The 25,363-nt window shown below is 37.0% G+C and overlaps 1 protein-coding gene and 1 pseudogene across 1 annotated transcript; one reads left to right on the top strand and one right to left on the bottom strand.

Annotated features, from left to right (window-relative positions):
• Positions 1–639: 639 nt before the first annotated feature.
• Positions 640–20,921, bottom strand: LOC145480051 (centrosomal protein of 83 kDa-like). Its single transcript, XM_081458541.1, has 25 exons — positions 20,771–20,921; positions 20,059–20,199; positions 17,131–17,202; positions 16,188–16,228; positions 15,281–15,341; positions 13,393–13,459; positions 13,048–13,136; positions 12,729–12,812; positions 11,826–11,885; positions 11,640–11,711; positions 11,106–11,161; positions 10,626–10,682; positions 9,902–10,031; positions 9,335–9,418; positions 7,275–7,303; positions 7,002–7,083; positions 6,321–6,398; positions 5,758–5,819; positions 5,457–5,536; positions 5,227–5,290; positions 4,193–4,304; positions 3,293–3,393; positions 3,017–3,065; positions 2,076–2,189; positions 640–1,169 (listed from the first exon to the last, which is right to left on the bottom strand). Exons 1-25 carry the CDS (start codon positions 20,912–20,914, stop codon positions 1,044–1,046), a joined length of 2,055 nt encoding a protein of 684 aa, XP_081314667.1. The 5' UTR covers positions 20,915–20,921; the 3' UTR covers positions 640–1,043.
• A 1,541-nt stretch (positions 20,922–22,462) lies between these two features.
• Positions 22,463–25,363, top strand: part of LOC145470470 (uncharacterized) — a 5,514-nt pseudogene continuing 2,613 nt past the window's right edge.

Genomic DNA, 25,363 nt, shown 5'->3' on the forward strand with positions numbered 1-25,363 from the left:
CTTCAAAATTTCGGAGAAACGAGGAAACGTTGCCATTTTATTGACTACAGCAAGCCACTCATCACTAATAATGACTGATAGCGTGCAGTGGCTCAGCCAATCAGATTGAAGCGTTTCCCGAGTGGCTACTAATGGGTTTGAAAGCACATTCTTTCTGATTTTCATAAAAAGCGCATACATTAAAAAAAAAAACGCTGTCCGAAGTTAAGACGTTTCAAACATATGAGCCTTATCGTATATGTAATGTATGGACAACGAAAATCGCCGACATCATTTACATCCCGTGCGCATGTGAAAATGGCAGCTGTTCTGTTTTCTCACAGCAGCGTTTTCGACGTGGAAGACTGTGAAAACGGTAGTGTGGATGAGCGGCGTTTTTGGCGAAAAAGCATAAGTGTGGACGGGGCCATGGCGGCCATGTTGGTGTTCCCAGACAATAGGAAATGTTTACATGAGGAAAGAACTTGTTCCCGAACGGGAGAAATTCTAAAAGAGGTAAAAAACGTTCTCTGGTAAAATTGTATAAATTGGGAGAAATTCTATTGTTTGCGAACATCAACATGGCTGCAGTTACGTCATGTGAAAACACTAAATAGGGTTCACTTAAAAACAGTGATCAACATGTAGACAAAAGTGTGATTCTGTAAAAAATAAAATACATTTCATATTTTAATGCTAATGCTGGCGTAAATGAACCTAAAACACTCCATTTTCTTTTTTCTTAAATCATACACGCTTTGATAAAAATGTTACACATTTTTCAAAAGAACTGCAGCACTGAATGTATTACAAACACGTTCTGATCTTTCATTGAAAATAGACCAATTTCCAGATATTAACAACAGACCTCAGAACGAGGCTCTTGGAATAAACCCCACAAACTCTGTATTTATTTCCCAGAGCCTCGTACTGAGGTCTATTGTTTTACGCTGAATTTTAATATATCGAAATTGGTCTATTCTCCCTTTGGAAAGCAAGGAATAAATACAGTATTTCATTATAGTGTCGACTCGAGGCATGGTGATTACATCAGCAGCGTGCTGTTAGCTGATACTCATGTCCCCTGTGGGTCTCTCTGAGTTCGTCAATAAGTCGCTGATATGTTTTTGGTTCTCCTCAAGCTCTTCAAGTCGTTCCCGTACTGTTACGATATCACGTTGCTGTCGATCCTAAAAGAAACCAAGAGTGCAGGATGTCTCTTTGTGTCTATGATTTACGTATCATACGTGGCATTTTATTCTTCACACTAAAACATATGAAATAGGCAATAGCTCAGTTGGCAGAGCAGTACGGATTTTCCTTCAGGCTTCTTACAATCGCTTGAATTACAAATAGAACCGTGAAGATCATTCTGCTTACTTCACAATACTAAGACTTCTACATCTAAGGCTATGTTCCATTGGGATGAACCGTTAGTTGGGTTTTTTCGTGTTCCATTAGGAAAAAACCCTTTTCGGTTGGTTTGGTAGATCAACTTTTTCAACCGGACGCAAACCAGGTTGAAAAAGCATTTGCGTGATTATGTCGCGTGATTGTAGCTCACGTAAGGGCTATTCCCAGGAATTACCGCGTTTCAACCGAAAACGGTTGGAAAAGTGTTCTACTGAGAAACGTCAACCGTATCAACTCAAACCGGTTGCGGTTGAAACGGTTGATCTCAATAGAACACGAGCTAAGAAATCCAATTTCATCGGCGCGCATAAAGGAAATAAATGAACAGAAGAAAACCACAAGGAAATCTACATTAATACAATAACCTTGGGCTGCCCAGAGCTATATCGTGTAGGGTCCAAAGAAAGTGTGCAACAGTGTCATACCGAACAATATTACGGTTGGTGATGGCATACCGCCGCTGCTACATCGACGTTCACGGCGTTTCAGCTTGATGGAAGAGAAAACATGGATACCTGTTGTCATCCTTCGCAATGAAACACGCGAGCTTCGATGAAACCACGGTAAAGGAGGTAGTAAACCAACAAAGCTGAAGGGTATTATGATAATACCGAGCTTGTTCACACTCTTTTGTTGGACAACCTTGCTGGGAACAGTAGTAAACTGATGACATGTAAAGTTACCTGATCTACAGAGGTGTTAAATGGTACAGGTGAACTAGATGTAGGAATAAACGCCAACCCAATACCCTGGCTACTGTCTAGAACACTCTTGAAACGATTCTGTCTTTTCCTGAACTGTGAAAAAAGAAACAAAGCCTTGTGTTTAGCAGCTGAGTGTAGCAGTTTAATAGTTACGTTTCCAGTCATTGGAAATTTTGAAAGGAACCCTCAGAAGGTATAAGGCCTGGCCGCCAATTACCCGCTTAATTACCCACCACTTTCTACCGTTTGGCCTCATATCTCAGTCTGTAGAGGAATGATGATTTAATTGGGATGTCGTTGGAACGAATTCCACCAAATTCAAGAAAATTTGTCATTGCCGTTAGAGGTCCCATTTTAACAATAATAATAATAATAATAATAATAATAATAATAATAATAATAATAATAATAATAATAATAATAAGGTTCTTATTGCGCATTTAGAATTTAGAATTCTCAATCCGCGTACAATTGCATATGATTAAAAAGAATAAAAACCTAACTAAAAGATGCAATTATTAAAATCTATGACTAGGTTAAAAAACTAACCTTTCTAGGGCTAACATAAGAAGGAAATTCTAGGGTTATTTACATCAAATACGATGTATGTTGAGTTGCTAAGCCGCCAGGCAAACCAGCATGTGAATTTTGTTATAATAAAGTTAGCTTTAAAGATAATGAAATGTAGCTGCATATGAAGTGTAGTTCATTTGGAGCACCGCCTTAACCAGAACGAAGAAAAGGAAAGAACTCTGACTTTTCATTGAGTTCTAATAATAATGATCAGAACATATTTTAATTTAACCAGGGTAAACCCGTCAGCAAATGCTGTTATCAAAGGGTGCCCTAAGCAACTAAAAATAGAAATGAATTAATAAAATCCTTAACAGATTACAACATTACAATAGTTACACCTGTACCTTCTCAAACTGTCTCTTTATCTTCTCATTCTCCAGCTCCAAATGTTTTCTGCAAGAAAAAAGAAATGCTCCATGATCAATCCGTCGAGCAACCAAAGTTCTCTCAATAAATATTGGTATAGAGTAGTTTGAAGTAATTTTAAAAAATCAATCTGTTTTAAGCAATCTGACGAGCTTGTTCATTAGTAAAAGCAAACGAGGAATACTGTGAAACAAAGATCACACGATAACCATCAAAAGTAACACGATAATGATATATGTTGCTCAAGCACTTACTTGACTGAATCTCTCTCCAGTTTCAGTTGTTCTTCTTTTGCCTCTAAAACTTGCATCTTGTCGTGAAGTTGACTCATTTCTTCTTTGTGTTTCTTGGATTTCTGTGGAGAAGAAAACATTTAACAACATTGAAACGAACTCAGGGAGTTACTCGAAGGCTGAAAAATTTTCAATATTATAAAGACAATCTGTCAGTTGTAAACAGGATAAGATATGTGCTTTATAAACTGCCTGGCGTATCAGTTGATTTCTTAAAGAAGCTCAGTCACGGTGTTTTGTCTTTTTCTTTTGGCCACGTACATAATCTCCTTTACATGGAAGGAAACTTTAAAATAATAGTTTACTCAGATAGAAAAACATCAAAGAGATAATATTAAACCATGCATAAAGGAACACGGATGGCGAAGATTGACACGGATTGCAAACGACGAATTTGAAAAATTTAGGCTAAACTTTTCAAAATGTGCAAACCGTGACTGAGCTCCTTCAGGGTTGGTTTGCATAAGATCACCACGAGTCCTTTCAATATTAAAACACAATGTCCGACAGGGCTTGGATCAAACAGTGATGCAATGCACTCTGGTATATCTTTCATCCCAACGATGGCTACAATGTCTGGAGAGAAATCTATCCCGGCAACAATCATTGCGACTGCTGTTCAAAGAGTTGTTTCCATATGATCGCAACGATAGCTGCATGGACTTCTCTTGCAGCAGTCGTAGTGATCGAAGCCTTAAGCTTTAGAGGCTCTCTACCTATCTATGAATCACTCTTTGTTTTCTTAGGAAAAAGAACAAAGTAACCATGACGTCACAGCATACTATTCTAAGAGTCGCATACAAAGCTACAACAGACAGACTGATTTTACAAGGTTACATGAAATCTTCTCGCCTTCCATACCTTTTTATACTCCTTTTCACGTTTCCTTAAATTTTCTTCATTTCCTTTTAGCTTTTTCTCCAAGTCAGTTATCTGTTTTTCCAATGCATTCTTTTCGTCCTTCCACTGTTGCCTGAGTACCAAAAAGTAAACAATGAAATAAACTTTTTTAAATGAAAACTCAATTTCTCTTAGCACAGTAATCCTCCCATGTTAACAAGACATAAAAAGTGTCACGGAGATCCCCACTCTCTAGTTAGCAGGATTAAAGCATTAGAGGGAGGTTGTAATCTAACATACTTTATCACGTATCGTATACAGGTCGAGCCACGTTAATGACGCCATGGCAAACAAGAAAAAGTACCAACAATTTGAAAACAACAACAACAACAACTTGACTAAAACCTGGTTTAAAAGGCAGAAATTCTAACAGAAAAGTCCTTTCGCTCTACACGTATGGAGCGCACTCACGAAAGTTCTCTAGGTAATTATTGCAAATGTCTCACCCCCGAAGGCTTGTTGCTGTAGTACATGTATATCCAACAACTGACTTGGTCGCACTTTTGGAGAATTGCAACTAACATGCACATTTATGTTTAAAACACTAATAAATGACCGCGAAATACCCCCGCCTTCTTCTGAAACACTCACTGCTTGTCAACAAACAGCCATTTTAGTTTTAGCTGTCACGTGATTTAGCTTAAAGTGTTTCTCCACCGATATGGTTATCTTTTGTTATTTATTTGTTTATTTATTTATTTGTTTATTTATTTATTTGTTTATTTATTTATTTGTTTATTTATTTGTTTATTTATTTATTTGTTTATTTATTTATTTATTTATTTATTTGTTTAGAGCGGTTTTCAATTGAGTGTCGAAAGTAATTAGGCAATTACTTTGGTTTTGGTTTTGGTTTTACTATGGTTTGAGATTGGCTGAGTAGTCTAATTGGTAAGTAATTGGTTTGGTTTTGGTTTTACGACACTCAATTGAAAACCGCTCTATTGATTTTATTTATTAATAAGTATTAATTTATACCGTATATTAATTAATACCTATTCTGTTCAAGACTGCTCCGACTTTCCTCTTGCTGTCTCTGAAGATCTGATCTTGCAATACCTTAAACAAACATACAGAATAGAATAGAAATGTTACAAATGGAGATATGTACTTGACAACAGTGAGTATTGAATACAGAGTATACAGTCAGACAAAACTGATGCAACACCAGAGCATTGCCATTAACTGCACAAAGACAAAATGACATTGTCAAGTAAATTCTTACTTAGTTCATCGTTGAGTAACTCCAGCGATGTTTTAAGTCTTTCGTTTGCTGCCAGTAGTTGCTGTTCATTGCTCAAGAGACTGGAAGAAGAAAAATCCTGCTACGTTACTTCATTGCTTCAGACTGTTTGTAAAATAAATTGTTCTGGTGAAGAGCGTAAAAAGAATTTAGCATCAAACAAAAAGATTGTTTCCAAGCATAACAGCCCATCAGGCTCGCATTTCTTTTCTTGTATAGGTGAATATCTATGGTGACTCGTTCCTTGTTACACTAATACTGCTATATTAATTATAAACCTCACCTTTGACACTGGTTTTGTAATTGCTGCTGTTTTTGTTTTAACTCTTGTGTTCGCGATTTTTCCTGTTAAGAGCAAAATATGGCAGTATTTATTTACGTGGTGTTTTTAAAACCTCATATTAGTGCGCTCGACTCCGGATCTAGCGGTCCGGATTCGATCCCGGACCGGGGACATTGTGTTGTGTTCTTGGGCAAGACACTTTGCTCTCACAGTGCCTCTCTCCACCCAGGTGTATAAATGGGTACCGGCGAATTTAACGCTGGGGGGTAACCCTGCGATGGACTAGCATCCCATCCAGGGGGGAGTAGAAATACTCCTAGTCGCTTCATGCTACTAAAACTGGGATAAGCTCCGGCCTGATGAGCCACTTGGCTCGTATGCAGACTTTTATAAAACCTCACAGGGAAGTTGACCTTCGTTTTAACATTATATTCGTGTTCTTGAGTGATGTGGCCAAGACCTAATTGAACTCTTTCTTTACAATTTATCACCATGAATTATGATATCTCAAGTGATGAAATACGAATGACTCCAGTGCTTCTTCAACAGTTGTATTTACCAACCTTCTCGAGGTCATCCGCTATGTTCCGTGTTTCTTGAAGTTGTGTCCTCATTTGATTGCATTCCTTCTCTGCTAAGTTCTATTTGAAATGAAACAGTGATTTATGATCACCAAAACAACAATACTAACGTTGAATGATGAAGCCAAACGCCGCTAACTCCAGTCTACTCGTTAATCATGTCTCACATTGAACATAAGCTCTTCTCTCGTTTCGATGTCAGTCAGTATTTCATTCGATTTCCATTGAACACCGAGACCTGTACTGGAAATACGACGCGTAGCAAAGTAATTCTGACGTACAGTAATTTAGATTGCCTGGTGATCAGGTGAAATATTGTCTCAAATGTTTTGTCTTCCTGGTTGAAATAAAGACTACATGTATGAAGTAAAAGGTAATATAAAATCATCAAGTACCAGGAAAGGTCAGGATAACTATGACTCAATTTAAAGATGACTTGATGAGTTCTTAATGAGTTTGAGCTCTGACAAGTATTGTCATTGAAAGATGGCTGGATGTTAACAATGCCAACATTTTTTAATTACATACATGTAGTTCTGATCACTGCTTTTTGTGTAAATTAATCAGATACATTTGACTGTCTGAAAAGAAAGTAACAGAATTGCTATCTTTTTCCACTGACGAGAACGTAAGACGCAAAAGCCAGCATACAGTTTAACAAACCTTGACCTCTGCGGCCGATCTGAGCTGGTCTTCAAGTTTCTCAATCTGAACATGATACGCAGCCTCAGCGTCCACTTTCGCTCTGCGTTAACACAAAGATTAAGATAGTCTGGGTTGAATTACTAACAATGAAATCTTTTGTAAATGTCACTTCTCTTGCAAAGTTAACACCAAATCAATCCCCTTTGAAAGTTCCTTGGTTTTTTTTTGTTCGCATCTTATCGATTCACTGCCGTTAAGAGACTGTCAATTATTGCAAAGTAAGATCAATACCTTTCCATTTGTCCCACACTAGCCTCGAGCTAAAGGAAAAAAAAGAAATACAGAGAGATTCAGTTATGTACCGCTGAGCTGCCATGAGCTTATTTCTGAGCCACCTTCCAGTTTAACATTACAAAGCAACAAAATCAATGACGTTAAAAAAAAAAAATCAAAAGGAAAATCCTTTCGAGTATTCTTTTTCATTGCAATACAATTCACTTAGCTATAAAAAAAGTGCGAAAAAACTTTTCTTAAAAACATTTAAGAAATTTTTCAAAGCGGTTTAATAATACACGATGTTTCGACGTTCTCGGACGTCATTATCAAGTCAAAAAAAACAGTATGAATATTCTATAAATACAAGAAAAACAATAGTTCATTAAAAAGAAAGGTAACATAAGCTAGAACTTCCTGGTTATTCATCAAAGAACTGAGGCCTAGCCCTAACACTCAGAGTGGTTCCATCAGTGCTAAACTCTTTATTTAGCTTGTAGCATATTTTTATGTTACCTTTCTTTTTAATGAACTATTGTTTTTCTTGCTTTCATAGTATATTCATACTGTTTTTTTTTTTTACTTGATAATGACGTCCGAGAACGTCGAAACGTCCTGTACTTTTTTTTACCGTTTTTTTTTCCAATTTCTTAAATGCTTTTAAGAAAAGTTTTTTCGAAATTTTTTACAACTAAATGTTTTAAAAAGTCGCTTCTTTTTAAAATACTATTCAAAACATTCATAGTAATATGCAAAGTTGAAATACGTAACAATACTGCAGTATTCTCGACTAAGCAAGCATTCTTTGCACTGGTCACATAATAGGCACCTTAAGATATCAGGACGGAACGAGCTAGGACGGCTACCGGAAGTAAATTAACTCAACCGGGCATGCGCACGAGAACTCTCGACTCATCTCTCAGCCGTCCTCATCTCGTCGAGGACGCCATTTCACCCGACTAGCCGTCATATCGAAAACGTGAGTATTTTGCACTTGTTTTGCCCCGATAACTGTTCCAATCGACTTTATTTTCCGTTATATTAATAGGAATGTTAATAAGGTTCACATTTTTCGTGATTGTAGTGTAGAATACTACGCTGAGATACGAAAATGTGAATAAAACTATTCCTCGTCTGTTCGTTTGTGTTTCTGCAGTCACTGTTCAGACGCTATCACGAGTGTGCAAGTTCAATACAAACTGTATGCATTGAGAATACATCAGTGTAAGTACAGTCGATAAAATGTTGTACGAATAAATGCCATAGAGCATCTATCGAGCAAATAAAATACACATTTTCAAACTGATGTTTAGTTGTTTTTTTATACTACCCGGAACTTGATGCAACGTTTGTTTTATTTTTATAATGCTTGTTACAATTACAGATGGAAATTGAAACGTTCACCAAAAGTCAGGATTCTTCGGCGAGAGAATTCTCAAACGCTCTGGTGGTAAAATGTCATCTGAAGCAGGTCGATCAGATTGTTCGCTTAATATTTTTTCATACGGAAATTCTGGATTCTCTATTAAAATATTGACAGATGTTTGCTTCGCTTCATTGTAAAAAAAAGAAATTCAGCATCGCTGTTCACTATCGTTTAAGCCTAATAGGATAAGATTTCTACCATCTCTTTTATAGTCTAATGGATGTCATTGCTTCTGTGAATAGCTTGCGCGAGGTTCGAATTATTGACGTCGCTGTCCTTTGCGAAAATGCACGTCTTAAGCATTTCGTTTTTGGCGACACGACGGGACCCGCCAAAGTTTCCCGCTTCCACTGCCGTTGCCGTCCTGGCCTTCCCGTCCTCGTATCTTAAGGTCCCTAATAGCTCTACAACAAATACGGAGGCGACTCGTTCACTCCGTTCACACAGCGAAGCGCGGAGAAGGGATCGACCCACCCCTCCACAATCATCGTGTGGGTCGTACCGTTAGACCTCCCCTAATCTACGGAAATCTTAGCTTAGTCCGTTGGTCAATCATTATTCCCAAATCTTACATGTGTTTCAACTGAGTATGAATGGGAGTGTTGTGAAACACATAGAATACTGTTGAACCATATTATTCCATTATACTGACCTGAAGCTTCGCTTGTTCGAGCTGAGTGATTTTCTCCCATTCTGCTTCTCTTGCTGACTGCACACGTTTACTCAGTTCATGTTCCTGGTTAAACAGCATGTAGTTACTCAGCAACACAAACTTTCAACAACGCAATTACAATGATCTCGAGAACAATAAGATTTTAAAATTTTACTGTGTCTCAAGAGAGGGTATCTCTGTCCTGATCTCAGTAATTTACCATCAGTTTGAATCTAATACACCTTGGATTCAAACTGAACTCACTCAATCAATGACCAGAAATTCATATTTTGCATCCCATTGCTGGGAACCTTAAACCGTCACAAACTGTAGAAACTGCTTATGATAGCGCCTTTTTTAACTCTATAAATGGATCTGAGTTGGATGTTCAGTATAGAAATGTATACATGTAATGACATTAAGTACAATATAACTCATCAGCTGAGAAATTTTACATGTTAAACAACAACAAAATTAAAACGCTCTGTGGTAAAAACCAAAGCATGTTGTGATTGCATTTTGTGCCTGTACATTGGTGAGATTACCCTAGAGTTGAATGTTACTTACCTTTTCATCAATTATTTTCTTTAGATGTTCTGTTGTTCTTTCTAAAACCTGAACTTTGTTGTTATGACTTTCAATTTCTGCTTTCAGTTCATCACGGTCTCTTTCTAAGTCTCCTTTGTTCTTCATTAAACTAAGACATGAAATGCAGTGAGTGTGAGAAATACTACTTTAACCATACATGTGTAACTGCAAGTATCGCTTGATCCTCAGTAATATTAGTTGTTTTATCTCATCATGTTAAACCTTTATCGTTAGGACAATTTATTATGAAAAGTGTGTTGATTATCAGACAGAGTCAGTATAATTATCTGTTTATTCTACTGACAAACTGGTCAATGATCAAATGTCCATTCTGCTTGCTGAAAGTTGGGTCATGGAATCTGCTATTAATACTGAACATGCAGAGTATCACTTCCGCTGGGCTTATTCTCTCTTTACGTTTGGCTTGCTCAAAAAACTTGCACTGAAGGGAACTCAACCAATACTTGCCTCACCCAAGATCAGAAGTCATTGTACATGTGTACGATACCTATATGTTTTACCAGTTGTGCTAAAGTTTGATGAGCTCAAAGCTGACATGCCAACCATGAGTGAAAATATTGTTAACGCTGACAGGTTTTAAAATGTGTTCCTGCAAATCATTAGGCCTTCTTATAAACAGCAAATTATCGTCTTTTCAACAAGGTAAACAGACAGTTTATCATGTATGAACAAATGAACAAACCTCATCTTTAAATTGCTCAATTCGACCTTGTGTTTGTGTGACATTTCTTCCATTTGGCTGAGAACAGGAAATAAGAACCGTTAAAATGCAATTATGTTCAGCAGCAGCTTTGCAAAATATACCAGTTACGCAACACTTTTGAGTGGTATACCATGGAATATCCCACGAGTCATTTGTATTTTCTCGGTATACACACAAGTCTTTAAGCGAGTGTGTATATCAAGAAAATACAAGTGACAAGTAGGACATTCCATGGTATAATATGAGAGAGCATTCATAACTATTTTATACCATGCCATAGAAAGTACAGTGGCCAGCACAATCAGTGTGACATACGCGCAGTGCATGATGGGAAGGTTGGATGTAATACCGTCGAATAAGCAACAGCTTTCCTGTATTCTGATTGGCTGTATTTTCTATGGCATGGTATAAATTAAGATACATGTATATGCATGATGCAATACATGTATTTCTCATTACCTTTTCTGTGACATAGTCTCTTTTTCCAGTCTGTTTATTTCTGTCGTCATCTCATCCTAAAAACACCAAAACAATCGCATACTTATTCACAAAAACACGACATAAGTCAGAATAATAAAAATGCTTACTTCTACATTTAAACAATGAGTGTTAAACAGTGGGTATCATACATGTATAACAACAAACAATGAATAATGCAGTTCATCTGATAAATCTGGGTAGCTAACTGCAGTGTAATATCTTTTTCTCTGATTTGTTAAAGCACTGGTTTGTAAAAAATTAACACCAAATTACAAATTTAATCATGTTTATGATCAGTACCCAGCTTTATTTAACTAATTTGATGCTCATTAATTGTATTGGCATGGCCACACTCTCCCAAGAATCTCCAATGGTTCAGTGGCAACACTTCTGATTGGTGAATACGGAAGGACCATAACGATAAATGTGTTCAACTTTGCACACTTCAATATGTATATGAACAACAAAGTACCTTATCTTACATACTGTATTAATAGACATGTTTATTCTAACCTGTGCTTCATTGTTTTTCTCTAATTCTTCCTGTAAAGTTTGACATTGTAGCTTTAAAGAGTCACGCTCAGTCTACAAAAAAAGAAAACAATGTCATTACAATTGCTGGTCACATCGTTGTACCAGTTAGGTATAAAAGTTACATGTGTAAGCTAGCCTGCAACATAATCACTGTACATTTTGTACCTCGAGAGATTTACACTTAGCAGTCATTTCTGTCAGCTGCCTTGCTTGCAATCTGGATACCTAAAGGTAAACAGGTCCAAAATAAAAATTGCGTATTGTTAAATTATCCAATCTTGTTTCCTTTCAAACTCTTCACATTGCACTAAAATTAATGCACAGACAAAGATTACATGTAGGTCAGAGCAGGGAGATGATGTATGTCACCAAATATTTGAGGATTTTTGATCTGAATGCATTAACTACAATGGGACCCGCTACCGAGATGCAATGTCAACAACATGCCCTGCACCTTAACAAACGGCGACAAGTCTTGAAGACATGACCTCCATGAAACTGGGAGACAAACCGCACCATGGCTTTTAACAGAATTAACAAAAAACGTGACCATAGCAGGCAATCTGGTCTAAATCAGTGGTGTGTGTGCACCTCCATGACCATGTTCATGCCCTGTAAAAAGACCCAAGTGTGCGAAATATGTTGTTGCTACAAAGCAGACTTTTTTTGTTTCCTCTCAGCAAAAAAAAAAATACATTATAGTGTAATATTGGATATAGAGAACAATAGTAAAGGTCTTCCTAACGTTTGAATCAGTGTGTACAGTATTTCAAGAATTTTGATTACAATAACAAACAAAAGTTGTTTATAACTTATTGTTCATCACTGGTACTGTTTAATAAAAGACACCATTCATTCTGTGCATCCATCAAGTTATGGACATACTTGGAGGTTTGGAGACAACTCAAGGGGCTAGAGTTGTTCTCAACTACACTACAAGCCATGCTTACGCTTCTCTCGTTAGTTCACCAAATTCCCTAATAAGAGTAAACTTGGCTTTTGTTGCATGTTAACGAGAAAGGAACCCTGTATCTCTCTGCAATGTAAAACCTGTGTTGTTACCCTTACATGGTCAGACTGTAAGCCAGCTGTTTCTCGTTGTGCTCTGATTTCATCCAGTTCACTCAAAAGGCCCTTGATCTTCATGTGAAGCTGTGATAGCAAATTCCAATACAGTTACCAATAAATTCAAGCACACCAGGACAATAGTTACCATGTACACCTGCAGTACATGGCATAAATTGGAATTTAAAGTACCTTACCAAACACTTATGTTGTGAACCACGAAAATGGAAAACCTGACACTGTAAGTTGTAATGGTACGTTATTCTTGCAGAGCACCTTTATTTCAATATGTTGCTTTTTTGAGTAAATTAAATGAACACACCTGAGCATTTTCTCTTTGTAATGTTCTTGTCCTTTGTACATCTGTGGGTCCCTCTTGCTGCAATTTTTGCACTAGTGAATCTCTCTCTTCTTGAGTGATGTCATCTTCAAACCAAATATTACAGTATTCATTCCCAGAACAGAAAGGTATTTGTTTTTTGATTGATTTTTTTTATGTCTTGACTAACCAAGAGTGAGAGCCATAGTAAAGGAATATTAATTACAGCTGTAGGTCTTGGTACAGATCAGTGCACATCAAGAACACTCAAATTTGGATACTTCACAGTACCACAAACCAGAATGATTATGGCACACTAACTGACACCAAGAAACAAAGAAGAAAAACTCAAAACGCACTGTACCTCCATGTCGTGGTGAGCTTGCAGCTCTTCAATAATCTGTTTGTGTTGTGCCTGAGTTTTAGCAGAAGGGTATTAAATAAATATTAGATAAAGTTATAAAATATAGAAAGTCCTGCATAACATGATTAGAAAACAAAAATCAAGGGGTATCATGACTGCATCCACCCCCATAAAACTACAAAGCACATTCTCCATGTGAATTTAGTTATCATGCCACATTTCAAGGAAAGAGGTCTAAAAGTACACCTGTTTCAGATTCCACGTTTTCTGTAGCTATATGCAGGGAACACCTGCCACACAGCCTTACAATACATGTATCTGTAAGTTTAACAGTTTTCAAATGGAAAGATCTTGTTCAAATCAATACTCAAAAAAATTTGTCACAGTTACTGAACAGACTACGCTAAAGGCCACGTCTTATAATGGGTTAATGGCCAGCTGTTTTCATCCTGACCATACACCAGCCATACTTCTTAATCTTACTGAAACCATCCCACGTGTATAAAGGCCAACTACACCTTCGTTTTAATCTGTAAAGCATGTTCTGATGTAGCTCAAATCATAATTAGTTGCTACAAAGTGTAGATAAACAAAATTAGACTTATAAACAGCATGCAAAACTGGGCTTAATTTTTTTTTTTTTTGATCGTTAAGGGAGTTGATCATTAGTTGACACCCGGGGTATCCAATCGATGACATCGATAATCAATGACAATCGATATCAATCAATGCCAATCGATATCGATTAATCGATTGATATTGATAATCGATGACCAAGCGATGGCGAAGATTCATGTGGTTATCGATGGGTATCGATTTTCAATAACAATCGATGAAGAAATTGATATCGATTGGTATTGATTGGTTGCGCAGTGAAGGAATCGGCGCATAAATATCCCATCTTTGTACGCAGCAATTGTTAACAGATTTCAGTTTAATCCTTTGAACGTTAACAGGAGAACAAGACTCTCTTCTTTCTCTTCAACGCCCCGTCCACAGGTACTCATCTTCTTTTGAAAACTCAAAAGTTTGTTCCCGTTCTCGCTTAGTTAACAACTTTAAACGCGTTTCCGCGTTCTCCTCTTTTCTTGTCAGCAGTAAATACTTCACGGACGTTCATCTCAAAACAGCAAAGATGATAGCCTTTAGCGATGCACCTTATATTCAGTAAAGCCTCTTCCCGGACTTCTTGCATAGACACGGAAGAATGACACGGAAAGGCAATGACGGGCAAGTGGGTAATTCAAGTACACGTGCAACGGGGTATATTCTTTGCGACTGGGTCGGAATTATTTTAACAATTTCGTCCCCTGGGCTTCCTAAAAATGGCGGATGATCAGACAGGTTCGAGGTTGCTGTGCCAATTGATGCAATCGATGAACGGTTTTTGTGTGGTTATCGATTGATGATCGATTGACCGATACCACTCGATACCAATTAACTAATTTTATCGATTGATATCGATTGATCGATTGGTTTTTCGATCATCGATTTCCATCGATTGCATACCCCGGGTTGACAGGGTTGACATGATACTATGGAACAAGTGGATTCTCCTGTAGGGCAAGTAAGTTTCATTCTCGCTTGCCCAATGGGCAAGGGCCTAGGCTAGTTGTCTGCCAAATACATGTAAGTAAAAGAAAGACAGTAAACTATGACTTGCCCAGGGCAAGCAAAATTTGAGAGCTACTTGTCCGAAGGACAAGATGGATTTCAAGTTTTTTCAAGCCCTGTAGAGTGTCACTCCTTTACGCACCATGAATTTGGTATTTTGTACATGTACAGATGAATTCTTTATTAGATCTTACAAGTATATGCTCTTAACTTTCGAAGAAGACTACATGTAATAATGACAATTAAAGATCTATTAACCTGTTCATGTTCATATTCAGACTTCAGGAAGGAATAATCATATCGTAGCTTGTTGAAGTCACTATTGGAAAACCATAACAACATTTTCTTACTGACAAATTGCCTGAGGTTACCTTAATATTATTCATTCATTTGTATATTAATGTAAGGTAAACTGTACATGTATTACAGACCATACAGTAACCTGACAAGACTTCTTAGTTCACAGACTCTGTAATGTTTGCAATGTACGATATCAATATGAGGGGCTTGCATGGATGGCACAGCTTGAAAACATTGGTCACCGCTTTCAAATTTGCCATTTTACAAAAAAAAAAAAAAAATGTCCAAAGGTTGTTGTTTATAGTGGTCAATGTGCTTAGCTACACCTAGCTAGTTCCTGGGCATGCCACTCGCACTAAAAGAAACAAATAAATCAACTAAACACAATTATAGGTTTAAAAATCCGAACTGGCAGGAGGCAGAGCAGTTGGCTATTAATTTTAAAAGCTAGCATAACAGAGGAGCTGAAATAGCATCTACCCAAGGAACAACTCCAGCTTAGTGGTCGGAGCAGGCTTGAATCTGTGACCTTCAGATTTCAAGTCCAGCGCCCTAACTACTCAGCCACGCTGCTGATGATTTATACATATGACTGTATAATCTGTACAATCACTCTTTTCCATAATTTTACTTCTCTGGAGGTTTACACGTCTGTAGTTCCTTGAAACTACAATGCACTATTCAGATGTTCAGGGACCTCTAATTTGACAATTAATATTATAATAATAATAATAATAATAATAATAAATTGTTTAATTTCTAGTACCAGAACCAATGGATTCATGGACACTTACTTAAGACAACCTACAGTAGGTTAAAAGTGGTTAAAAATCTGACATTCCTGTAATGTCTACATGTAACTCACCTTCGGTACTTATCAATTTCAGTTTCCATTGATTCATATCTCTATAAAGATAATGAAAAACAGCTAATTTTATCTCTGTTTTTACAGTAAGAATAAATGCTTTATGTATTTTGGAAAACACTATACAAGTGGCTCACATTCATGTATAAGGCATTAAACATACATTGTACCAATGTACATGTACATGTCTGAGTGCAGTTTATGAAATGGAAAGGACTTTGAGTAGCAAAAGCCCTAATGAATCATGTTCATGATTAATAAAGTGAACTCAATTTAACAAATTGACATCAGTTTTTTATGCATCTGCCCTCTTATTGATGATAAATTGCATCATATTATTGTCAATGAAAGTGACTGTGGAACCACGACCCGATGAGAGGACAGATGCATAAAAAACTGACATCAATTTGTTTTTTACAATAACAAGACCCCAAAATGGTCAAATGCCGGGAATAAATGAGGGAAAAGACACTGTAAACTTGCCATAAACAAAGATAAGTGAATTTTATTCAAAATGACGTGAACATTGTCAATAGATTTTTTCACTTTCTGATTGGCTACTTAAAAAAGTCAATTAAATCCCATTGGTTAAAATGTTGACAGTTTGACAACTGAAAGTTGAACTGTTGAAGGCTTGTATCAATTAAAATTTTATCCGTCTGTATTCTTATTGATGATAAAAATGAGCCAATCAGCGTGCAAGAAATTACACAGTTATTGTAAAAAATAATATTATTGAACAGGTTATTTTCATCTGTTCTTCATCAGACCAGGAACACCAGCTACATCATACATACCTGTACTTATATATTGTCAACGGGTTTACATTCAATCTGTATTGTATGTAAAAAGTGTGCTTTAGCATTATTAATTTTCATGTTACTGTTAAGTGCTGTTTCTTGTATGTCAAGGGTGTACGTTGTACATGTACATTAATTTGTACCTCTTTGTAGGGTCCTTCAACTTCTTCCCGTAACTTCACCCTTAACAGCTCCATTCTCTGAGGAGTAACCACCTGCAAGATATTGAAAATATTTAATAACAATTATTTTCAAAAAATTACATTGCATTCATAACCTTACTGTATATTGTAAAAAAAAAAAAAAGCCCCAGTAAATAGAACATGTTCAAGGGTCAACCACACTGTACGTGACTAATAAATGACATGTACACAGGTTCATGGAATTACTTTCACTCCACATTGTTGGCTTGGGCAAGATTTTAACCCAAAGTGTTATACATGTATTATACATGTTTATGAATAATTTTTATTATATGTGGGCTTTTGAAAGCAAATAAAAATCAAGTAAAATTCTGCAGAGTTGCAATTCTGTTGACTGTTACATGATGGGCAGAATTATCTTCAAGAAATTACTGTGCCGTCATAACCTTATATTTTAAAAAGAGCCTCAGTAAACGGAACATGTTCAAGCCAGTCAACCAAGCTGTAGGTGACCAGTAAATGAGAAAACTCCACTGCAATTCTCAATTGCCAACAAAACAATGAAATAATGTTCATGTACACAGGTTCATGGAATTACTTTTACTCTACATTGTTGGCTTGGGCAAGATTTTAACCACTCGAGATTTCTCCCTAGGAACGTTCGTCAGGATCTCTATTTTAAGGTCATTTTGCCCTCAGTGACCTATGGTCTTATACTATGGGGATCTTGCTGCAACTACGACTTATTTCAGTTCCTGGAAAGACTCCACTGCAGGGCTGTGAGGCTTATTTTTAACTTGCCGAAAGACATGGCTTCTGTTGATGTCCTACAACGGGCCCAATGGCCCACTCTGTCTATTTATTATAAATCAGCCATTTTTATCTGTTTTCATAAAGCTTTTCACGATAGGTTACCTGTCACATTAATCGATCTGATTTTTAAGAAACGGGCCACAAATTATTCAACCCGGACCTGGGCTTCTTTAATTGTTCCCCGCTTCAACACACGTTACATGAAAGACTCTGTCGCGTTCAGAGGCTCAGTCCTGTGGAATGCAGTGACCAACAACTGTAGTGCTCTGACAAAAAATGTTCCATATCGTGACCTTAGGCTAAAGCTCAAATTTCTAGTTAATTTTAATGAATTCAGCTTTAAGATAACGTCTGCATCCACTTGTAATTTTAGAAAAGATGACTTTGTATATACTTAAAAACTTATGCTGACAATCTCTTATTGTATATATCGCTGACTTAAGTTCAAACATTTTTTCTTTAAATACCCCTAGTTTTTAGTTTTTAGTTACTTAGCGATTAGTTAATTGCAAACGACCCCACAAGCTCATGTAGCTTTAATACTCATCGTTTTAAAATAAAGGTTATCTATCTATCTATCTATCTATCTACCCAAAGTATTAAATGTATAATATAAATTAAATACATTAGGCTTTTGAAAGCAAATAAAAAGCAAGTCGTATGGAGTTGCAATTTTGTTTTTATAATAAAACCGTTACATGATTGATATACTGACAAAAGCTGCCTGTGACCTCACAATGCAAGGTCAGAAACTAAAAATAACAGTGGTCCTTATTAGTCAACAAAAACACTTCAAGAGCAAACAATGTTCAGTTCTACATGTTTCTACAAATTATGCAGTAGATCTTATTACTCAGCCAAAATACTTCATGAGCAAACATGTTTCTACATGGAAACTTGTTGACAAAATGACTCTTTTTATTAAATTTCCAACCCTTCTCTTCACAGACAGTTTCAAAACTATCACAGAATACATATTTATCCTTCCATTAGCATACTGGTAGTCAAAGAGTCTTATAAATGATTGTAGAATGAAAAGATCTTCAAAGACTGGCCAAAGGTAAAATAAGATTAAAAGGGAATTCAAGGTCCTTAAAAAACCCTTAGTAAGATCTCAGGGCTGTCAATAAGTTTTAGGTATAGCTTTATTCTCCACACCCATTACATTGTGGGTGAATTCTATCAACAACCAATTTCACCCATAGCATCAAGGGAAAATCAAGCATACAGGTACTCACCCGTAACATGTGTTACGGGTGTTATGGGTTACAGCCCTTTAGGACACTAATGTCCAGGATTGAATGCAAGTACATTGTTTAATTAGTACTTCATATTTGGCAGGGTTATTTGACATTTTCATATTACTCATATTTGACAGAATTGTGTGTGTTTTAGTGACTTTTTACCGATTAGGACACTTTGTGATGCTTATTATAAGGAATTTGAATCTCATTAGCGTTCAATCCTGGACATATCTGCTTTAGGACAGCTGTGGATCTAAAAACTCACTGGTCCATTAGCTTGCAGAGATTTTGGAGAGGATCTCATAGCAAAGATTCTTGTACATATGCACAGAATGATGAGATCTTTGCAAGGATTCTACACAATTTTCAAAGATTTGATGAAAATTCCACCGGAATCTTAAAGAATAACTTAATTATTACAGGCATACAATGTTGAAAGATCATTGTAGAGAAGCGTCTAACAATACCATACATGTATCAATGCAACCTTGAATATCTGACAAATAAAGATTCTCAAAGATACAATGTATCCTTTTAACCCATTAACTCCCGGAGCTTTTTGCCAAAACCGCATTTTTTGGACATTTTGGAGATTTTCAGGCTGGATATGGGCCAAATTAACTCCAATCTACTCAAAAAGGCATTTGCAACATGACAGCATGCCTTTCTTTCCATTAGCATCACGTTTTACCACAGTTTTGCTCAAGCATGTACAGAAATCAAAATTTTGAGAACCATTGGAAATATCTTTTCCTCCCGCAGAAGTTGAGGATAGATGATGCCAATTGGAACAAAGGCTAAGGCTCGTCACGGCCGGTTACGGCCAGCACAAGAGTCAATGGGTTAAAACTTTCACATGAAAGAAACTGACCTGTGCTCTGATCTCTTCACATTCTCGTATCTTCACGTCTCTTTCATCCCTCATCCTTTGCACAGCTTCTTGACTTTGTTCCTGGATTTTCTTGATCTCCTCTCTTGCTTCTTCAATTTCTCTCTGTTTCCTATCATTGAGCTAAGAAATTTAAACCTTTAAAAAACTGAAAGCAGTCTCTTACACTGGACAGCCTTTAAGAAAGTGTGTGCTAAGCCTGTACTTCCATAACTTGATAGAAACACAAGGGCCACATGTAACACAAGCTTTTGACAAACATGTAACATTTTATGGTGTGAGCACTTTCAAAAATACATTTCATATTCACTTACTGGCTCGATTTACACTGTATGAGACAAATCATCTACAGTGCATCTGGAACAAACCTTGGCAAAGAACAGTAGAGTAGTTCTTCTGATCATTGGTCTGTGTATAAATACAGGCACAGATACATGTAGATCATCCATCACGACAAACTATCGTGATAGGTTGTCTTGACTAAACGAACACAGAAACACTATAAGTAAGGCTGTAACTTTCATTTGGATGAAGTACAACTGTAGTTTTTAAAGTTTATTATTTGTATTGCAGCGCACAGGATGCAGATGGTACATCACATCAACAATTCCAGTTATAATGACTGTTACAGTATGTCTGACTAAGTAGCTCATGTATGAACTCAAGGTACAGGACACCTTATCTTATAACTCACATCTTGTAGCTGTAGATGTTCAGCTTTTAAAGTTTCATAAGTTGTCCTGAGTTTCTCAATCCTTATCTTTTGTTCTGTAACCACAGACTCAAGGTTACCCATCTTCTCCAGTTTTTGGAGAATTTCGACCTGTTGATCAGCCATGATAATTCTAAACAGGAAAGGTAAAAAGAGCAACAAATTTACAGTAACTACAGGTACATGAGAATGATGGACTGGATAACACAACAAACAAAATAATCAGGGAACTTAGTTAGTTACTTAGTTAGTTAGTCAAGAATTGTACCTTGCCCTTTACATTATAGTGCTCTGTAGAGTAACATCAAATTCTCCCCTCCAGGGCATATCAACTAGTCAATGCCTGGGGTATGCCCAGAGGGGATGTTATGATTTCTATTATTTTGATCAAAACACTTCATGTATACATGTGGTAGCAACTTTCTCTTTCAGTCTTTGCAGAAAAATATCTATTTTACAGAGTCCCGTGGTAAAAGTTGGGTTTGTTCCTTGTAGTTGCGTGCAAAATATGGATATATACACTTCACCCGTACACACACTCATCAGCCATTTGCTATGGTTGAGTGTATCGGTACGTGTCAGCAAGTTGCTTGCAAAACGTTTATCGTCTGAAGCACTCCGATAAGATCTCTCATCGAAAAAATTATATCTCCCGCTCTGTTTGACACAAATTGTTCTTCAAACAATAGAAATAGTCTTTCCTTGATGAAAATTATTGATCAAAGTTTTTATAGCGTGCTACTCATGTTAAGCTAATTTTCTACAAGGAAAAGTTCTGTGTATCAGCTGTGATGCATCAGCAAGTTGTTTGCTAAATGTTTATTGACTACATTAGTTCCGAATAAGTCTCTCATCCAAACTGAAAAGACATCTACCTTTCTATTTGGCACAAATCGTTTATTCTAATGGTTACATACTCTTCTGTGAAAAATGGAGTCTTTACCAAAGTTTCCATGACATGCAGTTTACACTGAGTTTACAATTTTTTCAGCAAGTAAAAGTTCTGTAATCTGGCATGTGCCAGCAGGTCGCTTGAACAAACTGTGTTCATTTTCTGTCAAAAAACTTTCGGTTGTACATGGCACAAATTGTTTGCTCTTTGATGATGGAATTGTTGGAGCATGTATCCCCGCTCCTATTTTGCAGAAAGCAGCAAATTTCTATTTAATGGCAAAATACTCTCTGTTTCAATGGAGTGCCCAATTGCAAAATGCTTGTTTCAGCTAGTCTAGTCTGAAAGCGTAAGCGCATATACTGTATACGCATATTCAAAATTAATAAAACTCTCTCTCACTCTGCGGCAAGCTGTTAAGCCATTGAAACAACAACCTGTTAAGAGAAGAAACAATAAGTTGGCTCATACATACTAATGAGGCATACACGCATATACTGTATACGCGTATGTGCATATATGTATGTGCTTTTATATAATAACCCAAATTATTTGGGCATTTTAATTGGTTCTTGCCTATGATCTATTAGAGGCCAGACGCACAAATGACGTCGTCATTACACAGTTTTTCCTCTGTGTTTTCAAATGGCAGAAAGTTTTGAGAATATAGATAATATGACATGTGACTGGGCGAAAGATAAGGTACAAAAAAGTCTTGTTGAGGCATTGAACAGGTACAAGAAGCAGGAAGAAAAAAGAAAAAGTAGCTTATTTTCTGGAAAATGACTCAGAAAAAATACGCCAGTAGTCTCAGTCAGCAGTCAAGTGAGACTAAACCAAACACAAAATTGGTCTTGAAATTACGTGAGGTGAGAAACCATTGCTTTGTCTCAAAGTTAACAAACCCAATACACAAAATGTTTATAAGATTAATTTATCAAAACATTCAACTTTTCTCAGTCTCAAAGTAATTATTGTTGACACATATTGATGTCAGGAATGAAACATCTAAACATCACTTCTTAATTAAAGTGCCTATGAAATAAAAATAATAATAATTGCTGCTTATTTGAAAGGCTTTTCAATATACAGAGGAATGGCATTTTCCTTTTTGGACTATCTTTTTCACTTTAGAGATATTGATGTTTTTGTGTTATGCTAATTAGGAAAGTGATGATCTCATGAGGTTTGTAACTAAAATGGTAAAATACTGAATATAAGAATACCTCTGGAAATATTGGAGCAGTGTTCTTCAAACTTGGCACCAGACATACATGTATACATCAAAAAAGAAACTAAATGACACCCACAGTGTCGTTGCCAAGAAACTCTCTTGGCTCCAGTCTATTTCTGTCAAAAAACAAAATATCCTCATTTTAAACTCTTTAACGATGTGCGTGCGAAAATTTTCCAACATTGATTTCTTTTGAGATTTTTACCACTGTAAGATGATGAGTTAGTTATGTCAGAAATGTAAAAAAAATAGGTCTGCACTGTGTACTTGTGTGTGCATAGCATTCTTTTTGCTTTTTTGAATTTTACAGGTTGAGGAAATTAAACTGGGCTGCTTTTTGGAAACGGGAAACTCTAATGGGATAGGGTGCTGTTCCATCCCCTTCTTCTGCACATTTTTTGTTTTTGTTGACGTCTTGGCCCAGGATTGTAGAGACAAGAGCAATTGGGTCTGCCCTCCTGTGAGTGCCATTGTGCCTTCTGTTAAAACAGGTTACGGCACTTTGATCGTCCCACAGTGGCCTTCAGCCTATTTTTGGCCCTTTTTGCATGACAGCTCTTCCCAGTTCAAGTCTTTTGTTAAGGGAGTGTTTGAGCTTCCTTGTATAGAAGGACCTCTTGTTGGAAGGTCCTCTTGTTGGAAGGTCCCGGCCGGAGGCAAATTTACAAGGCACGTCCCTCGGTCTTCTGTGGTTGCCCAAGATTCAGAATGTTAGCCTTACGGGTAGATTTTAGGTGAGCTTTTATCATCCTTGTTTACCATGCACGTCTCCTATCTTTCAGCTCTACTCCTCAGCTTGTTGTTGCTGATCTTTTAGTTTAGCCTCGTTGTGTTTTGCCTGATTTGGCAGTGTCATTTTGGTCAGTAGTTTGACCTCCATTTGTTTTGCACCTCTTGCCAGATTTGGCATTGTTGTTTTGACTGTACACATTTTGGGCTAAATTGTTCTTCTGCCGCATTTGCTATTTTATTGTGTTTTGCCTGATTTGGCAGTATCTCTTGGGCAGTTATGATGGTTTTTATGGCATCTCATTTTCTGTTTGTATTATGTATCTCCTTTTTTATGTTATTCTACCTTTTGTTTTTTGCTTACTCTTATTTTATTTCATTTTATTTCTTGTAGACGTTCTGCAATCGGGGATTTGGCATGATGCAAATTCTCTGGTCAATCCATCTTTGCATAGGCTTGTTCCAAACCTTCTCCATTTACAGCTGGAGTCCAGGGCTCCTTCCACCGTGCAGAAATACAGATGTGGCTGGCTGAAGTGGCGTCAATGCGCAGCTTCTAAGATTGGCATTCAAGTTATTCCAGAAAAGCCTCTGCATGTCGCACTCTTCATTAGCGAGCTTACTGCAATTTTAGTTAGCAATAATACGGGGATATCTTCTATAGAGTCAGTTCTTTAGTCTGGCCGGGAAAGTAGAATGCCCTACTAGTCACCCCCTTGTTAAGTCATCCTTAGAGGGGGCTAGAAGGAAACTTGCACATCCCGTTCAGCCCAAAGGGCCTTTATCCGTTGACACAGTTTGTAGGATCGCTGATCATTATATTTCTAGTAGTTCTCTCACTGTTATTCTTTTTCTTTCCATTCTCCTGGTTGGCTTCGCTGGGTTTTACCGTATGGACTAAATTCATAATTTGTCTGCTAAAGATGTCTCTATTTGCAGTGAATACATGTCAGTTTTCATTCTGAAACACAAGAATGATCAGTATGGGGAGGGGGATACATCCCTCCCAGCAAGGTCTCATAAGGCTTCTTGCCCGGTTTCTATTACTGAGAGGTTACTCAAGCTTCTTCCTTCATCTAGTGAGTCATCTTCCCCCCTCGTCAGACAAATTGTTAAATCTAAGTATAAGGAGTACAATGTATTTTCATGCTACTAAAGGCGTTTCATACACGACGCTTAGAGAGGAATTTAGGAAATACGTTAAATCATTTGTAGATGACATTGCTAGTTATGGCACACACAATATCAAGTCTGACGCCACTTCAAATCCTCCGTGTAGGAGTATTTCTGCTGATCTGCTGAACATGCACGCCGGCTGGAAATGTGCCATTTCAAAGAACAGATACATTAAGCACACTGTTAATGATCACTTAAAAGTTGCTCGATCTATTGCTCTTTAGTTTCAGATTTCATTTGTTTATGATAAATTAGTTAATTAGTAGTCTCGGCGGGGACTAAGTCATGCCTGGCCCGCCCCAGATTTCCTATCCGTTTTTCCCCACAGGGTTTTTTAGGGTAGGTTTTTTCTCGCCCCCCTGGCACAGCCTTCTCTAGTTTACATTTTCAGTTTCTCTTTTTGTAGACGTTATTAGTTTCTGCTTTAATAAAGTGGCGTTATGGCATTACACTCAGGCCATAATCCAATATTCTCCACGAATTGCTGTTTTGCTGTATGTTGTTCTATAGACTACATGTAGGTTAGTGCAGAATTGTTATAGTT

Source organism: Orbicella franksi, chromosome 2, assembly GCF_964199315.1.
Source record: "Orbicella franksi chromosome 2, jaOrbFran1.1, whole genome shotgun sequence".
Classification (NCBI taxonomy): domain Eukaryota; kingdom Metazoa; phylum Cnidaria; class Anthozoa; order Scleractinia; family Merulinidae; genus Orbicella; species Orbicella franksi.

Excerpts from the sequence above, each read along its gene's own strand:
- LOC145480051 (XM_081458541.1), bottom strand. The coding sequence starts at position 20,914 with ATGGCTGATCAACAGGTCGAAATTCTCCAAAAACTGGAGAAGATGGGT. Across the intron at positions 12,813-13,047 it reads TACAAAGAGAAAATGCTCAG|CTTCACATGAAGATCAAGGG; the intron begins GTGTGTTCATTT and ends TTGCTATCACAG. Across the intron at positions 10,032-10,625 it reads TTGAGCAATTTAAAGATGAG|TTTAATGAAGAACAAAGGAG; the intron begins GTTTGTTCATTT and ends TTCATGTCTTAG.